Source organism: Camelus dromedarius, chromosome 24 (assembly GCF_036321535.1).
Source record: "Camelus dromedarius isolate mCamDro1 chromosome 24, mCamDro1.pat, whole genome shotgun sequence".
Taxonomy (NCBI): domain Eukaryota; kingdom Metazoa; phylum Chordata; class Mammalia; order Artiodactyla; family Camelidae; genus Camelus; species Camelus dromedarius.
The window spans coordinates 12,902,869-12,923,975 of record NC_087459.1 but is presented as its reverse complement, the minus strand read 5'-3'; the positions used below and the strand labels follow the sequence as shown (position 1 = coordinate 12,923,975).

The following is a 21,107-nucleotide window of genomic DNA, read 5'->3' as shown; positions in this document are numbered from 1 at the left end:
AGGAGACCAATTTAACCAGAGCAGAGGTGCATTTTAGAGCATGGGGGGGAAATAAGGCTTGGTTGGGAGGGAGGGAAGGTGGAGATTCTGGAGGGTAGAGAAAACCAGGCAGAGTGTATTACATCTGATTAAAAAGTGAAAACAGCCATTTGCGGCAACATGGATGGCCCTGGAGAGTGTCATTCTGGGTGAGGTAAGCCAGAGAGAGAATGAAAAATACCATATGATGTCACTCATATGTGGAATCTAAAAAAAAAAAAAAAAGACAAATGAACTTATATATAAAACAGAAACAGACTCACAGACATAGAATACAGACTTGTGGTTGCCAGAGGGGAAGGGGGTGGGAAGGGAAAAACTGGGAGCTCAAGATTTACAGATACTGACTGGTATGTGTAAAATAGATAAACAAGTTTATACTGTATAGCGCAGGGAAATATATTCAATATCTTGTAGTAGCTTATGGTGGAAAAGAATATGAAAATGAATATATGTATATTCATGTATGACTGAAGAACTGTGCTGTACATCAGAAATTGACACAATTTTGTAAACTGATTATACCACAATAAAAAAAAAAAGGGAAAACAGGAGAGAGGGTTTAGCCCAATGGTAGAGTGTGTGCTTAGCATGCATGAGATCCTGTGTTCAACCCCCAGTACCTGCATTTTAAAGAAAAAAAGTGAAAATGGACAACCAGCAAAATACAGTAAAGGAATTTGTCATTGGCTTCAGAGGCAATGGGAAGTTTTTGTGAAAGGGAGAGACGGGCTGAGGGGGAAGTGATTAAAACACCAGTCAACAGCAGAGTGGGCAGAACCAAGGTGGAAGGCCAGGGCCAAGTCAGGGTCCATGCACCCTCCCCACCGCCACCCACCGAGATTTGCTACGTGCATCAGCCTAGTAAGAATCCTACAACAGTCACGAAATCTCTGTCACTGCCTTTCACCCAGCAGCTTCCAGACTTATTGACCACAGGCCTCCCTGGTTCTTAGAGAACCTGTCAACAACAGCTATTCCTCAGAATAGGGCTTAGAAATTGCTGCCTTCGAGAAAAGGCCTGCAGTCATATGAGAGATCATTGTATTGGACTGTGGTGTATAAAATCCAGGTGGCTGATTTTATTAATGCAGCAGGAAGGCCAGTGGTAACAAGGGGTTTCTGTCTTCAAATCTGGCTGCTGATAAGCTCCTTAGTAGAGACAGCAGATCTTTACCCACCAAGCAGCCACGTGTGCCAAGCTGGTAAGCCAGCAAACACCGAGGGGTTTAGATGCACGGGCCAACTTCAAGCTACTTTGCTTTATTTTGAGATAGTAGGAATGGCAGCTGAGTAGATACTGTAAATCTAGATACCTGATCCCAACCCCACAGAGGACAAAGTAATTTCTGTTTGAAGGCTGTTTTTAGAAGCTGCTTAGCTGCTTGCCTAGGATCCCTACCTCCCAGGAAGTGAAGCACCTATTCTCAGTTGCTAAGGAATCAAATACCTTGATGCACTGAATTCCTAGTGTCTCAGTCCCTGTGTTAACAGTCTCTTCTTCAAAAGGTAGGCTTGATAACCCAGCAGAGTTGGTAGTTAGTCGTGGGATGCTATGGTAATGACCCTGAACTCAAAAAAAATATATATATATATATAAATATATATATATATTTATATATATATAAAATATGTGTAAGTATATATGTGTGTGTATTATCTATCCACTATATACATATATAATGTGTATGTTTATTATATATACACATACATATTTGTGTATGTTTATTATATATATATACACATATATATTTGTGTATGTAGTGGATAATTTTAGTTTGCAGAGTAGCTAAATGGGTAACCAGCAAGGGCTGGCTCTTGGCGTCAATCAAGCTGAACATCTGGATGATGCTTTAAAAAGTCAATAACATGTCCGACATTTGGCATCAAGAGATGAACATCTGGGTAATTAACAGACTGACTTCTCAGGCATTTCTCAGTGCCCCTCAGGACTCCATGTTTTCCAGCCTAGGCTTACACTGAATCAGATTTCATTTGAAATCATTTTATGCACTAAAGGATACGTTTTTTAACTGTAACGCTTCAAAACTAGTAGCTCTCTTTGTGCTTCTGAACTGCAGTTAATGACGAACCTGAATTCTCATTGCTTCCTCTTCTGGAGAGTGGGTAGGTAAGGTGGAGGGGGGAGTGCTTCCACGAAAAACTGAGCGGGGTCTACAGGCCACCTCAGCCAGGTTATCTGATTCTACTCTTTCATTGTCTCTGAGCTGTTTTCCAGCTCTGTGAGAAGTAGGTAACTGGTAACAAGGCAAAAATAATTCTTATACACATGCAAGTCCTCACCTAGCTAGAGAGGTCCAAATGATTGCTCTCTCCCTCATGGAAAACTCAGTTTTACTTTCCTTTGAGCCTTCATTTCGATATTTCTGATCCATAAATTAGTCCATTCTTCAGATTCTTTTGAATCCATTATAACATCTACCTGGTTCCCTCATTAATTGAGCAGAATAAAACCTTTAATAAAAAAAATAAAATCTTCATTTTTATACCTTTGTGAGAGTGATGATTTTACCTTTCTCTGAAAATTATCATTTTTTTAATTGAAGTATAGTCAGTTACACTGTGTCAATTTCTGGTGTACAGCATAATGACCCAGTCATATACATATATATATATATACACACACACACACACACACACAAATATATATTAATTTTCAAATTCTTTTTCATTAAAGGTTATTACAGATATTGAATATAGTTCTCTGTGCTATACAGAAGAAATCTGTTTTTTTTATCTATTTTTATATATAGTGGTTAACAATAACAGAGGAAGAGCCATTAATTTTTTTCCCCATATTCTCTCAAATATGCCTTTGTTTCCTGCCCCTACCCCGTTAGAACTATGGGTGAATTTCCACGGCAGCTGACACATTGTCATAGAGTAGTAGGCTGTTTCTTTGGGAAACGCATTAGCTAATGGATAATTATCTTCTCTAAATGCAGTGTACTGTGTTCCCTTTCTTCCGAAAAGGAGCTAAATTAATGGAGTGGCTGGTCTGCCAAATACAGGTTATGCATCTCTCCATCCACAAGAAGTTTCTGAATGCTGATTGCTAATAATAATAGCAATAGTATGTTTCGTATTCGGAAATGGATGACTGATCCAGGGCAACAGGACACAGGGGTTGAGTTGTTTTCCCAAGCACAGTGAACAGATTTACTGTTTAGGATTTAATCATTTATTTTCCCAGGTGCTTTCAGGTGTTGGCCATCATGGTGTAGAAAAGAAAGGGAGGGAACTCTTGTTTATTTAGCTGCTTCTGGTTACACTGGATAAATGGGTTCAAGTTCTACTTCTGCTGCTGCGCAGCGTGAGCACTTGGGAAAATCATCTTCCCTCTGGGGGAGGTTTCTAACCCATTCACAAGGGAGGTGGTGGAGGAGGAATGAACTAACCGTATTAAAAGCTACTTGAGAAGGGAGGGTATAGTTCAAGTGGTAGAGCCATGGTTAGCATGCACGAGGTCCTAAGTTCAATCCCCAGCACTTCCTCTAAAAACATAAATAAATAAATAAACCTAATTCCGCCCCCTCCCCCAAATAATATCAACAAATAAAAATTTTTAAAAAGCTACTTGGGAGGGAATCTAATGTGCAGGCCAACTTGGGTCTGACATCGGACTAGATTAGCCCCCTCAGTAACAGCTTTTATTCTGTGCCCTCTAGACACAATGGAAGCAATTGAACATGAACAGAGATGTAAATACACACTGTCCTTAAGAGGAAGAAGAGACACCTGAATCATCAGGGGCACCTGATTTCTAAGCACACCTCTACACGAAAAACCTCATCTAAGAGCATTTAAAGAAGAACTGGCATTCTCCTTAATCTCCCACCTGACCCATAGAAGTGCTCATCTCAGCTGCAAAAATTGAGATGTTATCTGTCACCTGGTACGCTCCACTGTCTTGGTCCCTTACCTAATTATTGTCTGTGCACACTTTGGGGTGGTAATAAAGAAGAAATGGTTAGTCCCTGGACACAGATAATGTTCCAGAGAAGCGGAGCATCACTGTTCTCTGGGCTGACATCAATCCCTCTCCTCTGGGTAGCAGAGTTAAAGGGCTATTGTTTGAAGGGTATTTCTAGTCACCTATCTGAAGCATTTTCTTTTATAAGTGAAAGTGACAATTTCTTCTTCACTCCAATTTGTAGTAAGTAGAAGTCCTCCTGGGCAGGAATGCCTGAGGAAAATCAAATCCATTTTGCATGGGGAGAATTCTTTATGCTTCAGGAAGCTCATAACCTTGGCTTAATCCTGAGCACACACAACAGTTTTTATTGCCAGTGCTTTGTGTGTGTGTGAACAGAAAACTGGGGGCCATCTGAGGGAAAGAGGGCAGAAACCTAGGGGCCAAGATGAAGAGAAGGAACAAGAAAATTCTTTGCATTCTTCTGCATCATATAACCAGAGTGTCTGCATGCAAAAGGAATGAGACTTGATGGGTGGGTCTCAACTGGGGACAATTTTGCCCCTTTAGGAGACATTGGCAATGTTTGGAGACATTTTTGGTTGTCACAGCTGGGGAGGAGTTGAGGGTGCTATTGGCTTCTAGTGGATAGACGCCAGGGATGCTGCTAAACATCCTATAATACACAGGAAAGCCCCTTCGACACGGAATTATCCAGCCCCATAAGTCAGCCAGTAGTGCCGAGGTTCTCTCACACCTGTCACATAGTCTATTGTCAAAAAGATGAAAAATAACAAGTACCAATGAGGATGGGGAAACAAGGGAGCCCTCGTGCACTGCTGGTGGGAACGTAAATTGGTGCAGCCACTAAGGAAAACTGTATGGAGTTTTTTCAAAAAAGTAAAAACAGAGCTACCCTATGATCTAGCAATTCCACCTCTGGGTATTTATCTGAAAAAAATGAAAACACTAATTTGAAAAGATATACTCACCTCATGTTTACTGCAGCACTATTCACAATAGCCAAGATATGGAGGCCACAGAAGTGCCCATCAATAGATGAAAGGGTAAAGAAGATGTGGTGTGTGTGTGTGTGTATATCTATATCTATATCTATATCTATATAGATATATAGATATATATACATAATGGAATATTACTCAGTTGTAAAAAAAAAAGAATGAAATCTTGCCATTTGCAACAAATGGATGGACCTAGAGGGTATGATGCTAAGTGAGATAAGTCAGACAGAGAAAGACAAATACCACAAGATTTCATGATTTCATCTATATGTGGAATTTAAACAGCAGAACAAACATAACAAAACAGAAACAGTCACAGATACAGAGAACAAGCTGGTGGTTGCCAGAGGAGAGGGGGTTAGGGGGACAGGGAAAATAGGCAAAGGGGATTAAGAGGGGCAACTTCCAGTTGCAAAATAAATAAACCAATGGGATGTGATGTTCAGCATGGGGAATGTAATCAATAATGTAATAACTTTGTATGGGGACAGTCGGTAACTAGGCTTATTGGGGTGATCAATTCATAATGTATAAAAATATCAAATCACTGTGTTATTTGTAGATAATATTGTAAGTCAAGTATACTTCAAGAACTTTTTCAAAAAAACAGTGCTGAGGTTGAGAAGTCCTGGACAAATGGACTCTAGATTTCCATCTAGCCCTAAGACATCATGATGCTAAGACATGATTTCTAGTCTCAGGCAAGAAGTCTGTTTACTACTGTGCTCCCCGAAATTCATATATCGAAACCCTAACTCCCAATTTGACTCTATTTGGAGATAGGGCTTCTAAGGAGATAATGAAGGTTAACTTGGGTCATCAAGGAAGGGCCCTGAACCGACAGAATTAGTGTCCACCAAGAAGAGACAGAGTTCACTTTCTCTCTCTGTCTCTCTCCCCACACGCGTCTGCACAAAGAGGTCATGTGAGCACACAGTGAGAAGGCAGCCTCCTGCAAGCCAAGAGAAGAGGTCTCAGAATGAAACTTACCTCACCAGTACCTTGATCTTGATCTTTCCCACCTCCAGAACTGTGAGAAACAAATTTCTGTGGTTTAAGCCACCTTGCCTCTGGTATTTTGATACGGCAGCCTGAGCAAATGAATACATTTTATTTATAGTACTTGCCATTGCTGACACATTCTTAAGTGCTTACTATATGCTGGGCCCTGTGCTAAGCATTACACGTCGTTATCACACTTACCCCTCAACAACCCCCTGTGAGGTGGGAACTATTATTATCCCTACAGAAGAGTGAATGAAGGCTCAGAGACGTTACACAACCAGCCTAAGATCAACTAGTTAGCAAACAGGCTATGAACCCAAACAGCCTGATTCCTGGTTAAGAATTCATGTATTTAATTACCATGAGATGAGACTTTCCCAAATTGACTGTCTGATCTACACATGCACCCCAATGTTCACAACAGCACTATTTTCAGTAGCCAAGACATGGAAACAACCTAAATGTCCATCAACAGACGGCTGGATAAATAAGTTGTGGTAAATATATATATATATATACACACACACACACACACACACACAAAGGAATACTACTCAGCCATATAAAAGAATAAAATAATGCCATTTGCTGCAACATGGATGGACCTGGAGATCATCATACCAAGTGAAGTAAGACAGAAAGAGAAAGAAAAATACCATATGCTATCACTTACATGTGGAATCTTAAAAAAAAAAAAAAGACACAAATTTACTTACAGAACAGAAACAGACTTACAGACATAGAAAACAAACTTATGGTTACCAGTAGGGGAAGGGGCGAGAAGGGATAAATTGGGAGTTCAAGATTTTCAGATACTAACTACTATATATAAAATACATAAACAACAAATTTCTACCATATAGCACACGGAACTACATTCAATATCTTATAGTAACCTATAATAAATGAAAAAGAGTATGAAAATGAATATATGTATGTATATGTATGAGTGAAACATTATGCTGTACACTGGAAATTGACACATTGTAAACTGACTATACGTCAATATAAATAAATAAATAAATAAATAGCATCAGAGGACAGGGAAAAAAATTATGAACTTCAAGGGAAGGCAGGATAAAGAAAAGGGCCACAAGAGGGTGAAGTTGCCAGAGGATGTGGAAGCCAAAGATCTCTGTATCTTCCTCTAAAAGTCAAATATAGAATCAGCAATGGCCCAGCAATTCCACTCCTAGGTATACTCCCAAAGACTTTAAGACAGATACTCAAAGAAAAATTCATTTACAAATGTTTATAGCAGTATGATTCACAAGAGCCAAAAGGCAGAAACAACCCAAATGTCCATCAGCGGATGAATGAATAAACAAAATGTATATTCATAAATGAAATACTATTCAGCCATAAAAAGGAATGAAGGACTAATACCTGCTACAACATGGATGAACCTTGAAAACATGGTGCTAAGTGAAAGAAACCAGACACAAAGGGTCACATATTACATGATTCCATGTACATGAAACATTCAGAATAGGTAAATTCATAGAGAAAGCAGGAGGGGAAGGGGTACATGGGGAGGGTCTGTTTAATGGGTACAAGGTTTCCTTCTGGGGTGAAGAAATGTTTTGGAACTAGATAGGTGTGATGGTTGCACAACACTGGGGATGTACTAAATGCCACTGAATTGCACATTTTAAAATGGTTAAGGGTTGGGGGGAGGGATAGAGCTCAGTGGTAGAGTGCATGCCTAGCCTGCAGAAGGTTCTGGGTTCAATCCCCAGTACCTCCATTAAATAAATAAATACACACATACACCTAATTATCTCCCCACCAACAAAAATTTGAAAAAAAAAAAAGGCATGGCAGCTTCTATAAAATAAAATGGTTAAGGGTTAATTTTATAGTGTGTGAAATTAACCTTAATAAAAAAATCTCTGTCTCAGTAGAGAAGAAAGGCATGTAAAGCCAACCTACTCTGGGCTTTGGATAAGCATTTGAGAAAGAAAGCCCTGCTATAAGGCAGAGATGATCCTTGGGAAAGCAGACCTCTTAGCTCTGGGAACCCAGCCCGGGCTCCAGCACACCTATCAGGTTGCTCTTCCAGATGTCATTTGCGCTGGTTTTAACCACCAAGGTGTGCCCGGGGGATGCCTTCCCTACATCTATGTAAACAGGATGAAGCAGGATGGCTCATGCAGTGGTGGATGGTGGGTCTCCAGCACTAACGCCCCATCGCAAACAAAGAGTGGGTGAAACAGTCTCACCAGGAGTGCTTGGTGTGGAAAGACCAAATGGAACCCGAACGGAAATAACTTAAGCATTTTCGTTCCTCATCACAATGATAGCCACTTTTAAGAGTCACCTGCTAAAAGCATTCATCCCTGGAGTAGGACCTGGACAAATCTCCAGCTTTCAGCTGTCTGAATTCCTTCCTGGACTGAGAAGGGTGCAATAAACTGCATGTTTATGCCCCTCTCCACCCCACCTCAATTCATACATCAACATCTAACCCCCAATGTGACAGTATGAGGAGGTGAGGCCTTTGGGACGTGATTAGGTCATGAGGGTGGGACCCTCATGAATGGGATTAGTGCCCTTATCCCAGAGAGCTCCCTCAGCCTCTTCCTCCATGTGAGGACACAGCTACAAGACAGTCATTTATGAACCAGGAAGCCCCTACCATGCACTGAATCTGCCAGTGCCTTAACCTTGGACTTTCCAGCCTCCAGAACTGTGAGAGAGAAACTGTTTCTTTCTTGTGAGACACCCAGTCTATGGTCTTCTGTCATAGCAGCCTGAACAGACCCAGACAGAGGGGTATAAACACAGGAAGGAAAACATGAATTAAAGAAAGACTGGTTTGTCCCTCCCTTGGCTTGTTATTGCTTATTTCCCACATATATCTCCAGGACCAGGATTATGGAGAAAGTTGTTTCTTTTTTAAAGCCTGGGGTCACCAGGAGAAAGCCAGCACGTGGGAAGGGCAATGGGAGAAGGTCTAAGTGGGAAAGGTCAGCACGGTGACCACCCAGATCTTTAAAATAAAAACCTATTTTAAAGGTGCCTTTCCCTTTTAAAAATATGGAAAGCCAATGGAATGTAGCAGAGTTGAAAGTCTACGAGTAACTGTAGAGGGAAGGGTGAACTTTTTCATGGTCCTAGAACCAAATCCCTCCTCCATGGATTAATGGGGCAAGATTTTCATCTCTCCCTTCCTGGATTTCCATATATATACAAACAATGCTTTATCTTGTAGGATTGTGGTTATGATTAAATCAGATGAAACTATCTCCTCAATTCCGAGACCCACTGTCTTCTCCCACATTTGAGCATTTCTGAAGTCAGGATGTCCCTTCCCCCATCCCATAAATACGTGGTTTAACATAGATGAGAATACGAAAACGAATATATGTACATTCATGTATGACTGAAGCACTGCGTTGTGCACCAGAATTTGACACAGCATTGTAAACTGACTGTACTTCAGTAAAAAAAAGTAAAAAAAATACATAGGTGCATACATGTGAAAATACTATAAGTGGATTTTTTTCCAGTGAAGTTTTTTCTTTTTTTTTTAAATTTTATTTTTTGCTGGACTCTTCATGGCCCACTCCTGTCATCAGCCCTGGTCCCCTCTCCCTTCCCCCAGGTAGCCCACAGCAACAACTTGTTATGCATTTTTCCACGGGTTTCTCCATTCTAATAAAATAACACGCACATATACACAGATGTATACATATATTATTGGTGCTTTATATAGAGGCAGAGAATTTTGTTTCATAAAAATGAGATCCTGCTACTTACATTTTCCTTGATCTCATTTTTCTCCCTCAATAATATCTCTAAGACAACTGTTAGTGCTCTAATTCATTCCTTTTTAATGGCTCCCTAACATTTCACAATGGATGAACAATAATATAGTAAACCATTCTTCTACTAATGGGCCTTCACTTTGTGTTCAGTTTTTGTTGTTGTTGTTTGTTTTGCTTGTTTTTGCCCATACGGCCTTGTATATTGGTGCTTTTATTTCTGTTGGGTAGTGTCCCAGGAGTCAGACTGCTGGGTCAAAGCATATGAGTATTTTAAACTTTAATCGATGTTATTCAATTGCTTTCCCAAAAGGCTGGAACACACAACAGTTCCACCAGCAATGTTTTAAGATGACTCTGTTCTCTGCATGAATTAAAACAACTTTAATGGACCACTACATTTAATATGGCCATGCTGTTTTTCGCTCCTGTTGTTCCAAAAAAAGATGCGATTGACTGTGAATGGTGCATTCCACCTTTGCTGACATCTGAGAATCAAGGAGATACGATATATACGTAAAGCACCTTGCCCAGCCTACACCCATCATAGCATTCACGGTGCACCACCAGTGCACAATAATGGTACCCATTCCTGTTGTTTTCTTTCTGATCTGAAAATCTTGCATCCTTCTGTCAAAACAGAAAAGCAAGGATGCTAATCTACCTGCAGCATCAGGAACAAACCATCTAAACCAGGAGATGGACAAGCGATTTAGACCAAGATTCCAGCTAACTTTATTTATCTTAAAATTTGATGATTTTGAAGGTTTACCGAGCACAGTTAAATCATTTGCATCTCAGTCTTTGTGGAGTAACAGCCACCCAATTCAGCAACTACTGACTTTTTTGAATGCAAGGCTTCTAGATGCTGGGCAGTGTGGTAGACACGGAGTATTCAGCATTCAGCAGTGAATGTGACACACAGAGTTTCTGCTATCATGACACTCGCAGGAAGACAGAATCAAGTAACTGCACTTGGGTTAGCCCGTAAAACTTGGTTTGACCCAATTAGGACGCATCTTCTCATGGGCCTGCAAAAACACACCTGTGACAAAACAACTGAATCTCCTCACACCCTGTCACCTCCATTTTTTTCTTGAGGCCAGACCACTCCTTTAACTTTCATCTTTTCTTTCTTTCCAATTATTTAAATACTACCCAGTGGAGGCCCAGTTTATGTCCCACTCTGTCAACATCATCATCATCAACCTCATCACCATCATTTGAGAAGAACACCAGGTCCTCTGCAAGGGCTTTCACACATTATCTCATAGAATCTTCTTCATTATCCTATGAGTCAGGTCCTCTTACTATCTCCACTTTATAGTTGAGAAGATGAAATTCAGAGAGGTTAAGTAACTAGTCCCAAGTCACACAGCTAATAAGCGGTAACGCCAGCATTCAAATGCAGGCAGAGCGTCCACTCTCAAAAACTAAACTAATATGTCCCTGTACTGTCCATGAAATCTTTCTTATCACTCTAGGAAAGCCAGTGTTTGTGAAGCTACAATTTTTCAGAACCAAAAAATTCTTTCTGCTGCATTTCTGTGAATGGCTTCAAGCTCCTACTCCAGTTTTACCCTGAAGGCACTCTGAAGTAGTGAGGTGTAGTCCTCAAGTTTACAAGGGACGTGTTTGCAGTGGAAAAGGAAATTAATGAGCTGGACAGCAGAACCAGTGCTAAAAAACCCAGAGAAGTGTCTAACTGATCTTATCTGTATCTGTGTTAATAGTGGACTCAACTAGTCCCAGGAAATAAGAAGGGCAGTAGAATGAAGTCACTCATGCTGGGTTCAAGTTCCAGCTCTGCCACTTACTAGTTGAGTGGCACTGGGCAAGCTGCTTAATCTCTTTGAGCCTCAGTTTCCTCATCTGTAAAACAGAGCAACAAATGGCTCCACTGCACCTCACAGCATAGGGTGTTTTGAAAGAAGGAAATTAGAGGATGTACGTAAAGACATGCATGAGGTAGGCACACGGGAAGTGCTCCGTGTGTGGTATTTCTTATAATCACTCTCTTCTACTTCCCTTAGAATCATTAGTTTTGCTTCTTTAACAGTCTCTGTCGAGGCATTTTAACTAAAAAATAATTATCAGTAGATTTGACTCTGATTCACTCGAACAACCAAAAAAAAAGATCCCAAACTTTATTCTCGGAGTCTGGTCCTTGATCACCTAACATGGACCCTGCAGGAAATGGAGAGCTGTACCTTCTCCTGTCTAGCCTCTGATGAACTTACTCTGGGCTCTGAAAGGCACTCACCTCCTGCCTGTCCTGTCTTCCTCACTCTTTTATTTTTTATTTTTTTTCGAGGTTTAACATTTTTTATTGATTTATAATCATTTTACAATGTTGTGTCAAATTCCAGTGTAGAGCACATTTTTTCAGTTATACATGAATATACATATATTCATTGTCACATTTTTTTCTCTGTGAGCTACCGTAAGATCTTGTGTATATTTCCCTGTGCTATACAGTATAATCTTGTTTATCTATTCTACAATTTTAAAGTCCCGTCTATCCCTTCCCACCCTCCACCCCCTTGGCAACCACAAGTTTGTATTCTATGTCTATGCGTCTATTTCTGTTTTGTATTTATGCTTTGTTTTTTAGATTCCACATATGAGCGATCTCATATGGTATTTTTCTTTCTCTTTCTAGCTTACTTCACTTAGAATGACATTCTCTAGGAGCATCTATGTTGCTGCAAATGGCGTTATGTTGTCGGTTTTTATGGCTGAATAGTATTCCATTGCATAAGTATACCACAGCTTCTTTATCCAGTCATCCATTGATGGACATTTAGGCTGTTTTCATGTCTTGGCTATTGTAAATAGTGCTGCTATGAACACTGGGGTGAAGGTGTCATCCTGAAGTAGGGTTCCTTCTGGATATAAGCCCAGGAGCGGGATTCCTGGGTCATACGGTAAGTCTATTCCTAGTCTTTTGAGAAATCTCCATACTATTTTCCATAGTGGCTGCACCAAACTGCATTCCCACCAGCAGTGTAGGAGGGTTCCCATTTCTCCACAACCTCTCCAGCATTTGTCATTTGTGGATTTTTGAATGATGGCCAATCTGACTGGGATGAGGTGATACCTCATTGTAGTTTTGATTTGCATTTCTCTGATAATTAGTGATATTGAGCATTTTTTCATGTGCTTATTGATCATTTGTATGTCTTCCTTGGAGAATTGCTTGTTCAGGTATTTTGCCCATCTTTGGATTGGGTTGTTTGATTGTTTCTTATTAAGTCGTATGAGCTGCTTATATATTCTGGAGATCAAGCCTTTGTCGGTTTCACTTGCAAAGATTTTCTCCCATTCCGTAGGTTGTCTTTTTGTTTTACTTATGGTTTCCTTTGCTGTGTCTTCCTCACTTTTTAGACCTTAGCAAGCATCCTGGTCCAACTGCAGTTTCCAGGTCAAATATGCTGTTTCATTTCTGGCTGCGCAGATGCTATTCCCTCTGCCTGAAATGCTGTTCCCCACAATCAGTGATGAAGTGCTGTTCACCTTTTCAGGCTACTTCAAGTGACCTTTCTCTTCCAGATCCCAGAATCATCTCACAGTAGTATTTGTGTTATTATATAAATTTTACCCATATTTAAAGAGTTCTTTCTTATTCTGTTTTTCCAAGTAATTTAATAACACATTTTTTACTGTGGTAAAATACACATATGATAAAAATCTACCATCTTAACCATTTCTAAGTGTACGGTTCAGTGGTATTAAGTATATTCTCATTTTACAGATGAAGAAATTGAGGTCCAGGCAAGTTAGGCAACTTGCCCAAGATCACAGTGTTGGGAAGGAGCAGAGGGAGAACTGGAACACAGACAGCCAGAAAACTCCTTAAGGATAGGGTCTGGGTCTTCTTCATAACCTAGCACTAGAGGGGACGATATAGCTCAAGTGGTTGAGAGCATGCTTAACATACACAAGGTCCTGGGTTTAATCCCCAACACCTCCTCTAAAAATAAAATAAATACATAAACCTAATTACCTCCCTCCAAGAAAACTTTTTAAAATAATTTTTAAAAAGCTAGCATTTAGTAGGGGCTCAAGCCCATTGCATTGGATAAATGAATAGTGAAGGAATGAATGGACTGTACTATGGGCATCCTTGGGCATCCTTGGGGGAGCTTTGTGAGTGATGTTCTCAAGGGCTACAGTAAAAGAGCCTCCATCTGTGCTGATCTCTGGCCCTCAGGCTCATTCAGGTAACAGGTGATTCACATGAGTGAACCAGACAGACCCCAGGGTTTCTTGGAAAGAAACAGGGAAAAAAGAAAGAAAGCTGGTGCATGGGATCTCCATCTCCCTGCCTGGGGCTGGCACCAACTCACTTGAAATGCCCTTCTCCCCTCCCTTCACCCACTGAAACCCTGCTCAGCCTTCAGGTCCCGTGCAAACCCTCCTCCTTGCCATCATGCTTGGAGTCGTCCAGGAAGAGCCAATCTCTTCTGCTCGTCTCCCACTTGGACCTTCACTGAGTGTTTGTTTCCTACTGTTTATATGGGGTTTATACACGTAGATCATGGCGTCCGTCATGTCTCTGCTCCACCTTGCTCCCCAAATCTGTAATCTTCTTAAGAGTAGTGCCTTCTTTCATCTCTAATCTCTGCAACATCTAGCACGGTGCCAGGAGTGACAGACCTTGGCCAGGAACATTCAGAGCCAGAGAGAGCTAGAATCAGGCTCCAGCTCTGCCACTGACTAGCTTAGACACCTTCAGCTTTCTTAAGCCTCAGTTTCACCATCTATAAAAGGGCAAAAATAATCACTGACCTAACAGAGTTGTTAGAATTTAATAAGCTCAAGTTCATAGCTATAACTCATTAACTACTATTATTATTAATAAATGTTTAATAATTAATCAGAGACCAGAAATAGGCATAATTGATTATTCCTTCAGGTGACACATGAGAAGGAAATGCTTGCAAAAATGAAACTTAAAGGAATGAATAAACAGAAATGTAAATAATTGCTTTCGTTCAAAGCACACCCTAGATAATATCATATTCATAATCTTCACATTCCTGCTCTTGTGGTTCTTGCATTAAGTTGCACAGTCAGTGTAGAGTGCAGGCCGAGTGCAGAGACGAGCACATCTCCTAAACCTCAGCCCGGCGCTCAGTCTCCCAAAAGGCAGTCCCTGCCGCGTTTACCCTCATCACACGTTTCACGCTCAAGGAAATTCCTACTGCTTATCCAAAATGGGATTGATTAGGAAGGAACGTGGGACCTCAGTGAAGGGGGGTTGCATCATACATCACTTGCCCCCTACGGTCTTATTCTCCATCCAGTAGCCAATGTGATCTTTCAAAAACAAAAACCAGCTTAGGATAGACTCAAGCTTAACAACCATCAGCAGCTTCTCCTGCAATGGGAACAAAATCTATACTTTCTTTTTTTAACCACAACCTCCAAGGCCTTACCCCATTTGGCGCCTCTCTAATTTATCTCCACTCTCTATCCTGACTCTGGTTTCCCGCCACCCTGGCCTTCTGTCTCTTCCTCTAACGCACAGAGGGCCTTTGCATTTGCTGCCTGGATCCCTGACATTTACGTGGTAAAATGTCACCTCCTTGGAAAAGCATTTCCTTACCACTGGCTGGGAACTATCCCTCCCCTGCTAAGTCCCACGCAACACCTAATATTATCTGAACAACACTGTTTGCTTAGGTATTTGCTGACACCCTCGCTCCCAGCCCATTTCCAGCTTTCCCCTCGAACAGAAGCTCCATGCAACCTTGCTTGCCTGTCTTGCTCCATACAATATCCGTAGCCCCTAGAAACACTGTCTGGCATTTATAAAGCAGTTAATACCTATTTATTCGAATGAATAAATGGGAATAGGGGAGCAGAGTATGGTCATTTTCCACTTTTTTTAAAGTAAGATATTTATATTTTTTCAGACAAGTACCACAGAATTCAAAAGGATATTTTTAGCATTAAAAAATACTTTCAGGAGGTTGAGGTACAGCTCAGGGATAGAATGCTTGTCTAGCATGCATGGGGGGGGCGTGGGTTCAATCCCCAATACCTCCATTAAATAAATACATAAACCTAATTACCTTACCCCACCCCATCCCCCCAAAAAAACCCTTCAGTTATAAACATACAAGTATTTCTAATCTGAGATAATGCCCGATTAATACACCTGCTGCTATGGTTTTAGATGTGTATTTTTTTCCCCATGAAAAACTGAAGGACATATTTGAGCCTTTTATTTAACACTACTGTTTCTTTACGCTCCATACAAATTTAAAGTGCAATCAAGTCCCTTATTTGAGTCACTTTTTATTTTTACATTTCAGATGAATTTGAATTTTTTTTAATCTTTGAGGGGGAGTAATTAGATTTATTCATTTATTTTTTAAATGGAGGGACTGGGGATTGAACGCAGGGCCTCGTGCATGCTAGGCATGTGCTCTACCACTGAGCTAAACCTTCCTCTCTTGAATTTTTTATAAAGGGCATGTACTACTTCCATGATAAGAGAAGAGAAATAAGGCTAAAACAAAATAAAACTGAAACAATAAAATTAGCATATTTAACCAAACAGATGAGAGTAACATAAAAACTTTCCAAGGAATCTATTATCGAGATTACCAGCAATTCATATTCATTTCATGCTGCTTATTAAACCTGAAGCTTTGGCCAGTTTAATGATCTGTCTGCCAGTCAGCACACACACTTGGATCTTTAAATAACTGTCATCTCTCCTGGGCTCATAGAAAGAGTGTTGTCTGAGCTTTCCACTATTCCAATTTCCTACTCGTAGCCCATTTATTTCTACCTCTCTGCTTTTACCAATGCTGTTACCTCTCCTGGCATCTCCTATCTGCTTGCCACCCTCCTTACACTTCCCTTGTCCAAAATCTTGATCATCCTTTAAGGCACATTTAAATCTTTCAAGAATTAGCCACAACCACCGACAACCATGCTTTTATGAAGCTCTGTGCTTTGTCAAAAGGCACCTTGTCTTTGTGTCTCCCTCAATTAATTACAGTTGGTTGAAAGCCATATTTTTATATATCTAACCACACTGAAATGTCACTATGCATTTTCCAACTGAGTAGAAAACATCAAAAAAAACAAACAAAACCCAGAAGAAAACCACTACTCACTTCTCGCTGAAAAATGTTGTCAAAGGTGGATGGGAGCAATTGCTTAGACTCTCAAAGGAGAAAACACTAGGTGGTTTCCAAGGGTTCAAAAGCCTTTTGCCACCCTTCCCATGAGGAAGAAAATGGTATATACACGATTATGACCTGGAATTTACAAAGAAATGGTTGCCAGGAAAAAGTGACTGGCAGTCTGGAAAAATCTTCTCCAAACGCTGTTAGGCACTACGCACTTACGTCCTATTGTGACAACCATTCAGCATTGATTGCTGTGTGCCAAGCATTGTGCTAAATGCATTATATTCATTATTTTATTGAATCCTCCCAACAGCCTGAGGTGGTGATTGTCATCCTGTTGGAGGAGGTCATGGAGAGGACGTGACCCCCTGTTGACTCTCTAGCTGACCCGGGCAATGGGAGGCTCCTCCCCGCTCCCCGGTTCTTGAAATGTACCTTCCGCCTACTGTTCTCGCCCAGGGTTCACGGATGCGGCTTTGAGAGAGTAAGGTGTTGTTGAGCCCATCTAGACGGGATACACGACTGAACCCCGTTAAGGCCACTATAAAATGTTGAGATTCTGGCTGGCAGGTGCGGAGATCTACTCCTCCTGAGGCGCCCAGGACAAGCCTCGCGTGTAAGTTCCCTTGTTTGTTGTTAAACCTGCCACCTACAAGTCTGGAGTGGCCGCCTCTTTCTTTGGCCGCTTCTGGCCCTCTGAGTAGGCGGCCGGCTTCATATCTCACCCCAGGGAACTTCTCAAGGTTTCAAACCAACATATCCCCATTTTACAGATGAGATAGCTGACTCACAGAAAGGTTCAGCAATTTTCCCAGGGTGACAAAGCAACGAAGTGTTAGAGCTGCCTTTGGATCCATTTCACCTGATTTCAAAACTGCCATTCGTGGCTGCTATACCATATATATCTTCTACCTAAAAACTATGGTTACAATTACAGATTGCTAAAAACCTTAACTGAAAACGACCAGCTCTACAATCTTTCTCCCTTTTTCAAGTAGTTTAAAGTAACACCTACTCAGTATTTAACATAAAATATTTAAATACGTGTCAAAGTTAAACAGAGCGTGTCTTCTTTTTAATGGGCCTCTCTTTTTCTCCAGCATTTCAAGCAGAGCGACGCTGGCTTGGCAATGGTTGTGCCACAAAATCAATAGCACTCATTTTCACACTTCATTAATAAATAAATAGAGGCCCAGATGTTATGGGATGGATCTGTGGATCCCCTGAGAGTTGAGAGGGCGTCCCCAAAAAAGCCACTTTAATTTAAAATAAAAAATGTCAAGTTTCAGACAAGTAGTCTAGAGATCCAAACTCGCTAAAGCTAACAATCCCAAATTAAGATTCAAAAGTGAAACTGGAGATTTTAAGATTTTGAGTTTGAATAGGTAGAAATGAAAAAACAATATAGATTTGGGGAATCCACACCAAAAGCAAATCAGAAACTGTGGTCTTGCATTTGAATATGAAGCAAGAGTCAGAGGCTTTGATGGTTTGGAACAGAAAGGAGGAGAAAGCCTTCTGCCAAGGTTTTCACAGTTTGCAGCCTAATACTTAGCGGTATAAAAATTTCAAGAGCTAAAATGTTATAGATTGGGTATTCACTGCGGTTTTTCTGTGTGCTTGAACATTTCCTAATAGAATGGCGAGAAAATAAAAACCTGTAAGAGAATTATTAGGGACTTGACCAACACTGCAGTTTTAGTGTAGGGTGTTGTTTTATGTAATTCTTTGCAAAGGATAAAAGCAGGTTCATTCTACAGATGCAGTAATGAAATAATCAAAGCAGCCAACATATTGAGCACTTATCTTAAGCTCTACATACATCATCTTATTGAATATTTACAATTAAGCTATAAGGTAGGTACTATTATCATCTCCATTTCAGAGTATGGAGGCAGGGTGAGGCTTTAAAAATGTGACTAGTCATGAATTCAGTCACATAACCAGCAGAGCCAGGATTCAAACTCAGGGCTTATTTGAACACAGCTTCTTTCTATTCTGCATGGACCCAGTATTCTCAAGGCCACTGTGAGCTCCAGAGACCAACAGGCTGCCACATACTTATAAAATCACCGAATGTGTTCTGGGACTCTCTTAGCAGATGTAGAAAGCTTCTGGAAAACACGAAAGCAATAAACCTTCACATTAAATGCAGAGAGGGGCTCTGGGGCCCAACAAAACCTGAGTTCAAATCCTGGCTCTGCCACTTAAGTCACATCACCTAGCAAGCCCCAGCTTCTCCATCTATGTAAGAGGAGTCACAGGAGGTTGTTGTAGGGATTGAATGAGAGGATGCATTTAAAGTTCTTAGCACAGGCAGGACCCAATACATGGCAATCTAGCAACAAAAGGCAGCCATTGTGGGTATTATTTTGAGCTTGCAGGAAGACCAGAGACCCTCAGCCCTGGTGTCATGCTGAAGTACCAATGCCAAACGGTTTTGAAAGGATGAAACAGGAGGAAGGACACAGATTTTAAAAGGAGAAAGAAAAGGAGTGAGGCTGGAAGCACTCTGGGTTCCAGGTGTAGAACTAAGACATTTGATTATGATTTCTACTTGGACCCATGAAAACCAGAATACAACTGTGCCATTCTAGGAAGATTTTCTGAATTTATAATTACAGGTATGGAGAAAGCGCGCGCTCACAAACACACAAACACACACACAAACACACAATCTTCTACCAGGTGAAAACAGGAAAAGAGCACATTCATAATACAGCTGTTGGTTCAACATAGTTCAGCGCCAAGGCAAGAAGCTGAGGGTCCTTGTGAAGGGCGAGGGGACCCTTCCAAGCCCCGCAGGGGGCACCGAGCTAAAGCAAGCAATACAAGGGCAGGAGCACTGTGAATCGCCCTGGGTTTGCAGAGCGAGCTGGTGACCCTGGGCCCCTGCAGCTGCCTCTATACTTTGAGGCCAGGAGTTTCAACTACTGCATCCTATTCATTAAAAACAAAAACTCTTCCTTTATTTGCAAATGTTGTTGACCCCAAATTGCCATAGAGAAAACCAGCAAATACAGTCGGTCCGTTTCCGTTACTGCCTTCTAGGATTATACCCATACCAGATACTTTGAGTGAAGGAAGAAAGGAGAAGGGCGTGCTCAGGGTTAACCTTCCCCTAACCCTTTCCCTCCCACTCGCGACCCGGGAGAAGGCGCGGGGAAGAAACGCTGGGAATTTCAGGTGTGCCCTGAACCTCGCGCCGGGGGAGAAGCAAAAGCAGAAACCGAGCGGACACTCCCCTCTCTCCAGGGACGTGGGCGCTTTCCAGGATGGTCCAACAGCTCCAGCGTCCTAGCGCAACCTGGGCGGAGAACATACTCTCCTTCCTCGGCCCCGGGAAAGACCCTACTTTCCAAGATCAGCTGCGAGCTTTCGGATCCGGGACTCCCAAGTCCATACCAGGCTCCCGGCTTAGCTGTCTAGCGACTTCCCGAGCCTCCCGGTGAAGCCCAGCCCGCAGGGTTCCCCTTTTGTTCGCGGGAGAGCGCGTAGCAGCGCAACGCTGCGCATCCCACCAGCGCTACCAGCCCCGCTGCGGGGGCGCTTCCCTTGGTCCGCTCCCTACCATCCCCGGCGCTCCCGCGACCACCAGCTCCAGCGCACGGATCCCCAACTGTCCCACCCCCTGCCAAAGTACTCACTTCTCCCCAGTCCCTCCGCTTTCCACGCCGTCTCCTCCACCGCCCCATAGCGCCTCAAAGGCTTCTCAGCTTCCAGATGGATGGACAAAGATTGCTTTAACTCCATCGCTGATCCCCGCGGACAGGTCGACGGGTCTCCCTTCACTCCATCCCCGCCGCGGGCTGCAGGGAGGGAGGTGGCTCCAGCCAGCAGCGTTTTAAGAGGCCGGGCGCTAGTGACGCTGCTGCATCTCTTCCGCCGCCAAGGCCGGGGAGCGCCGACTGGTACCCAGGAGGAGGGGGGAAAAGCAGGGCGCATGCGCAATGGAGGCTTGGGGAGGGGAGCTTGGGGGCTGGGTAGAGAGAAAAGGGGGCAGATGATAACTCTAAGAAGAACAAAAACAACAACTAAAATAGAACCAACCCAAAGGAAGTAAAAACAAGGCCCCAACCGATACTGGAGCAGGTGGCAATGTTTGGCGTGGGGCTGGCACTAAGTGGCTTGTGATATGTCAGCGTGCTGTGAGGTTTTGAGTGGGATTTGTGATCGAGTCTCTGTCTGT

At 42.0% G+C, this 21,107-nt stretch overlaps 1 protein-coding gene across 1 annotated transcript in view; it reads right to left on the bottom strand.

Moving 5' to 3' along the window:
- The window catches only part of BMERB1 (bMERB domain containing 1), a 108,063-nt gene extending 87,223 nt beyond the window's left edge, over positions 1-20,840 (bottom strand). Inside the window, exon 1 of the mRNA XM_010982611.3 lies at positions 20,566-20,840. Within this exon, the coding sequence (XP_010980913.1) occupies positions 20,566-20,671 (106 nt within the window). The 5' untranslated portion in view covers positions 20,672-20,840. The remainder of the gene's footprint in view (positions 1-20,565) is intronic.
- Positions 20,841-21,107: the final 267 nt, after the last annotated feature.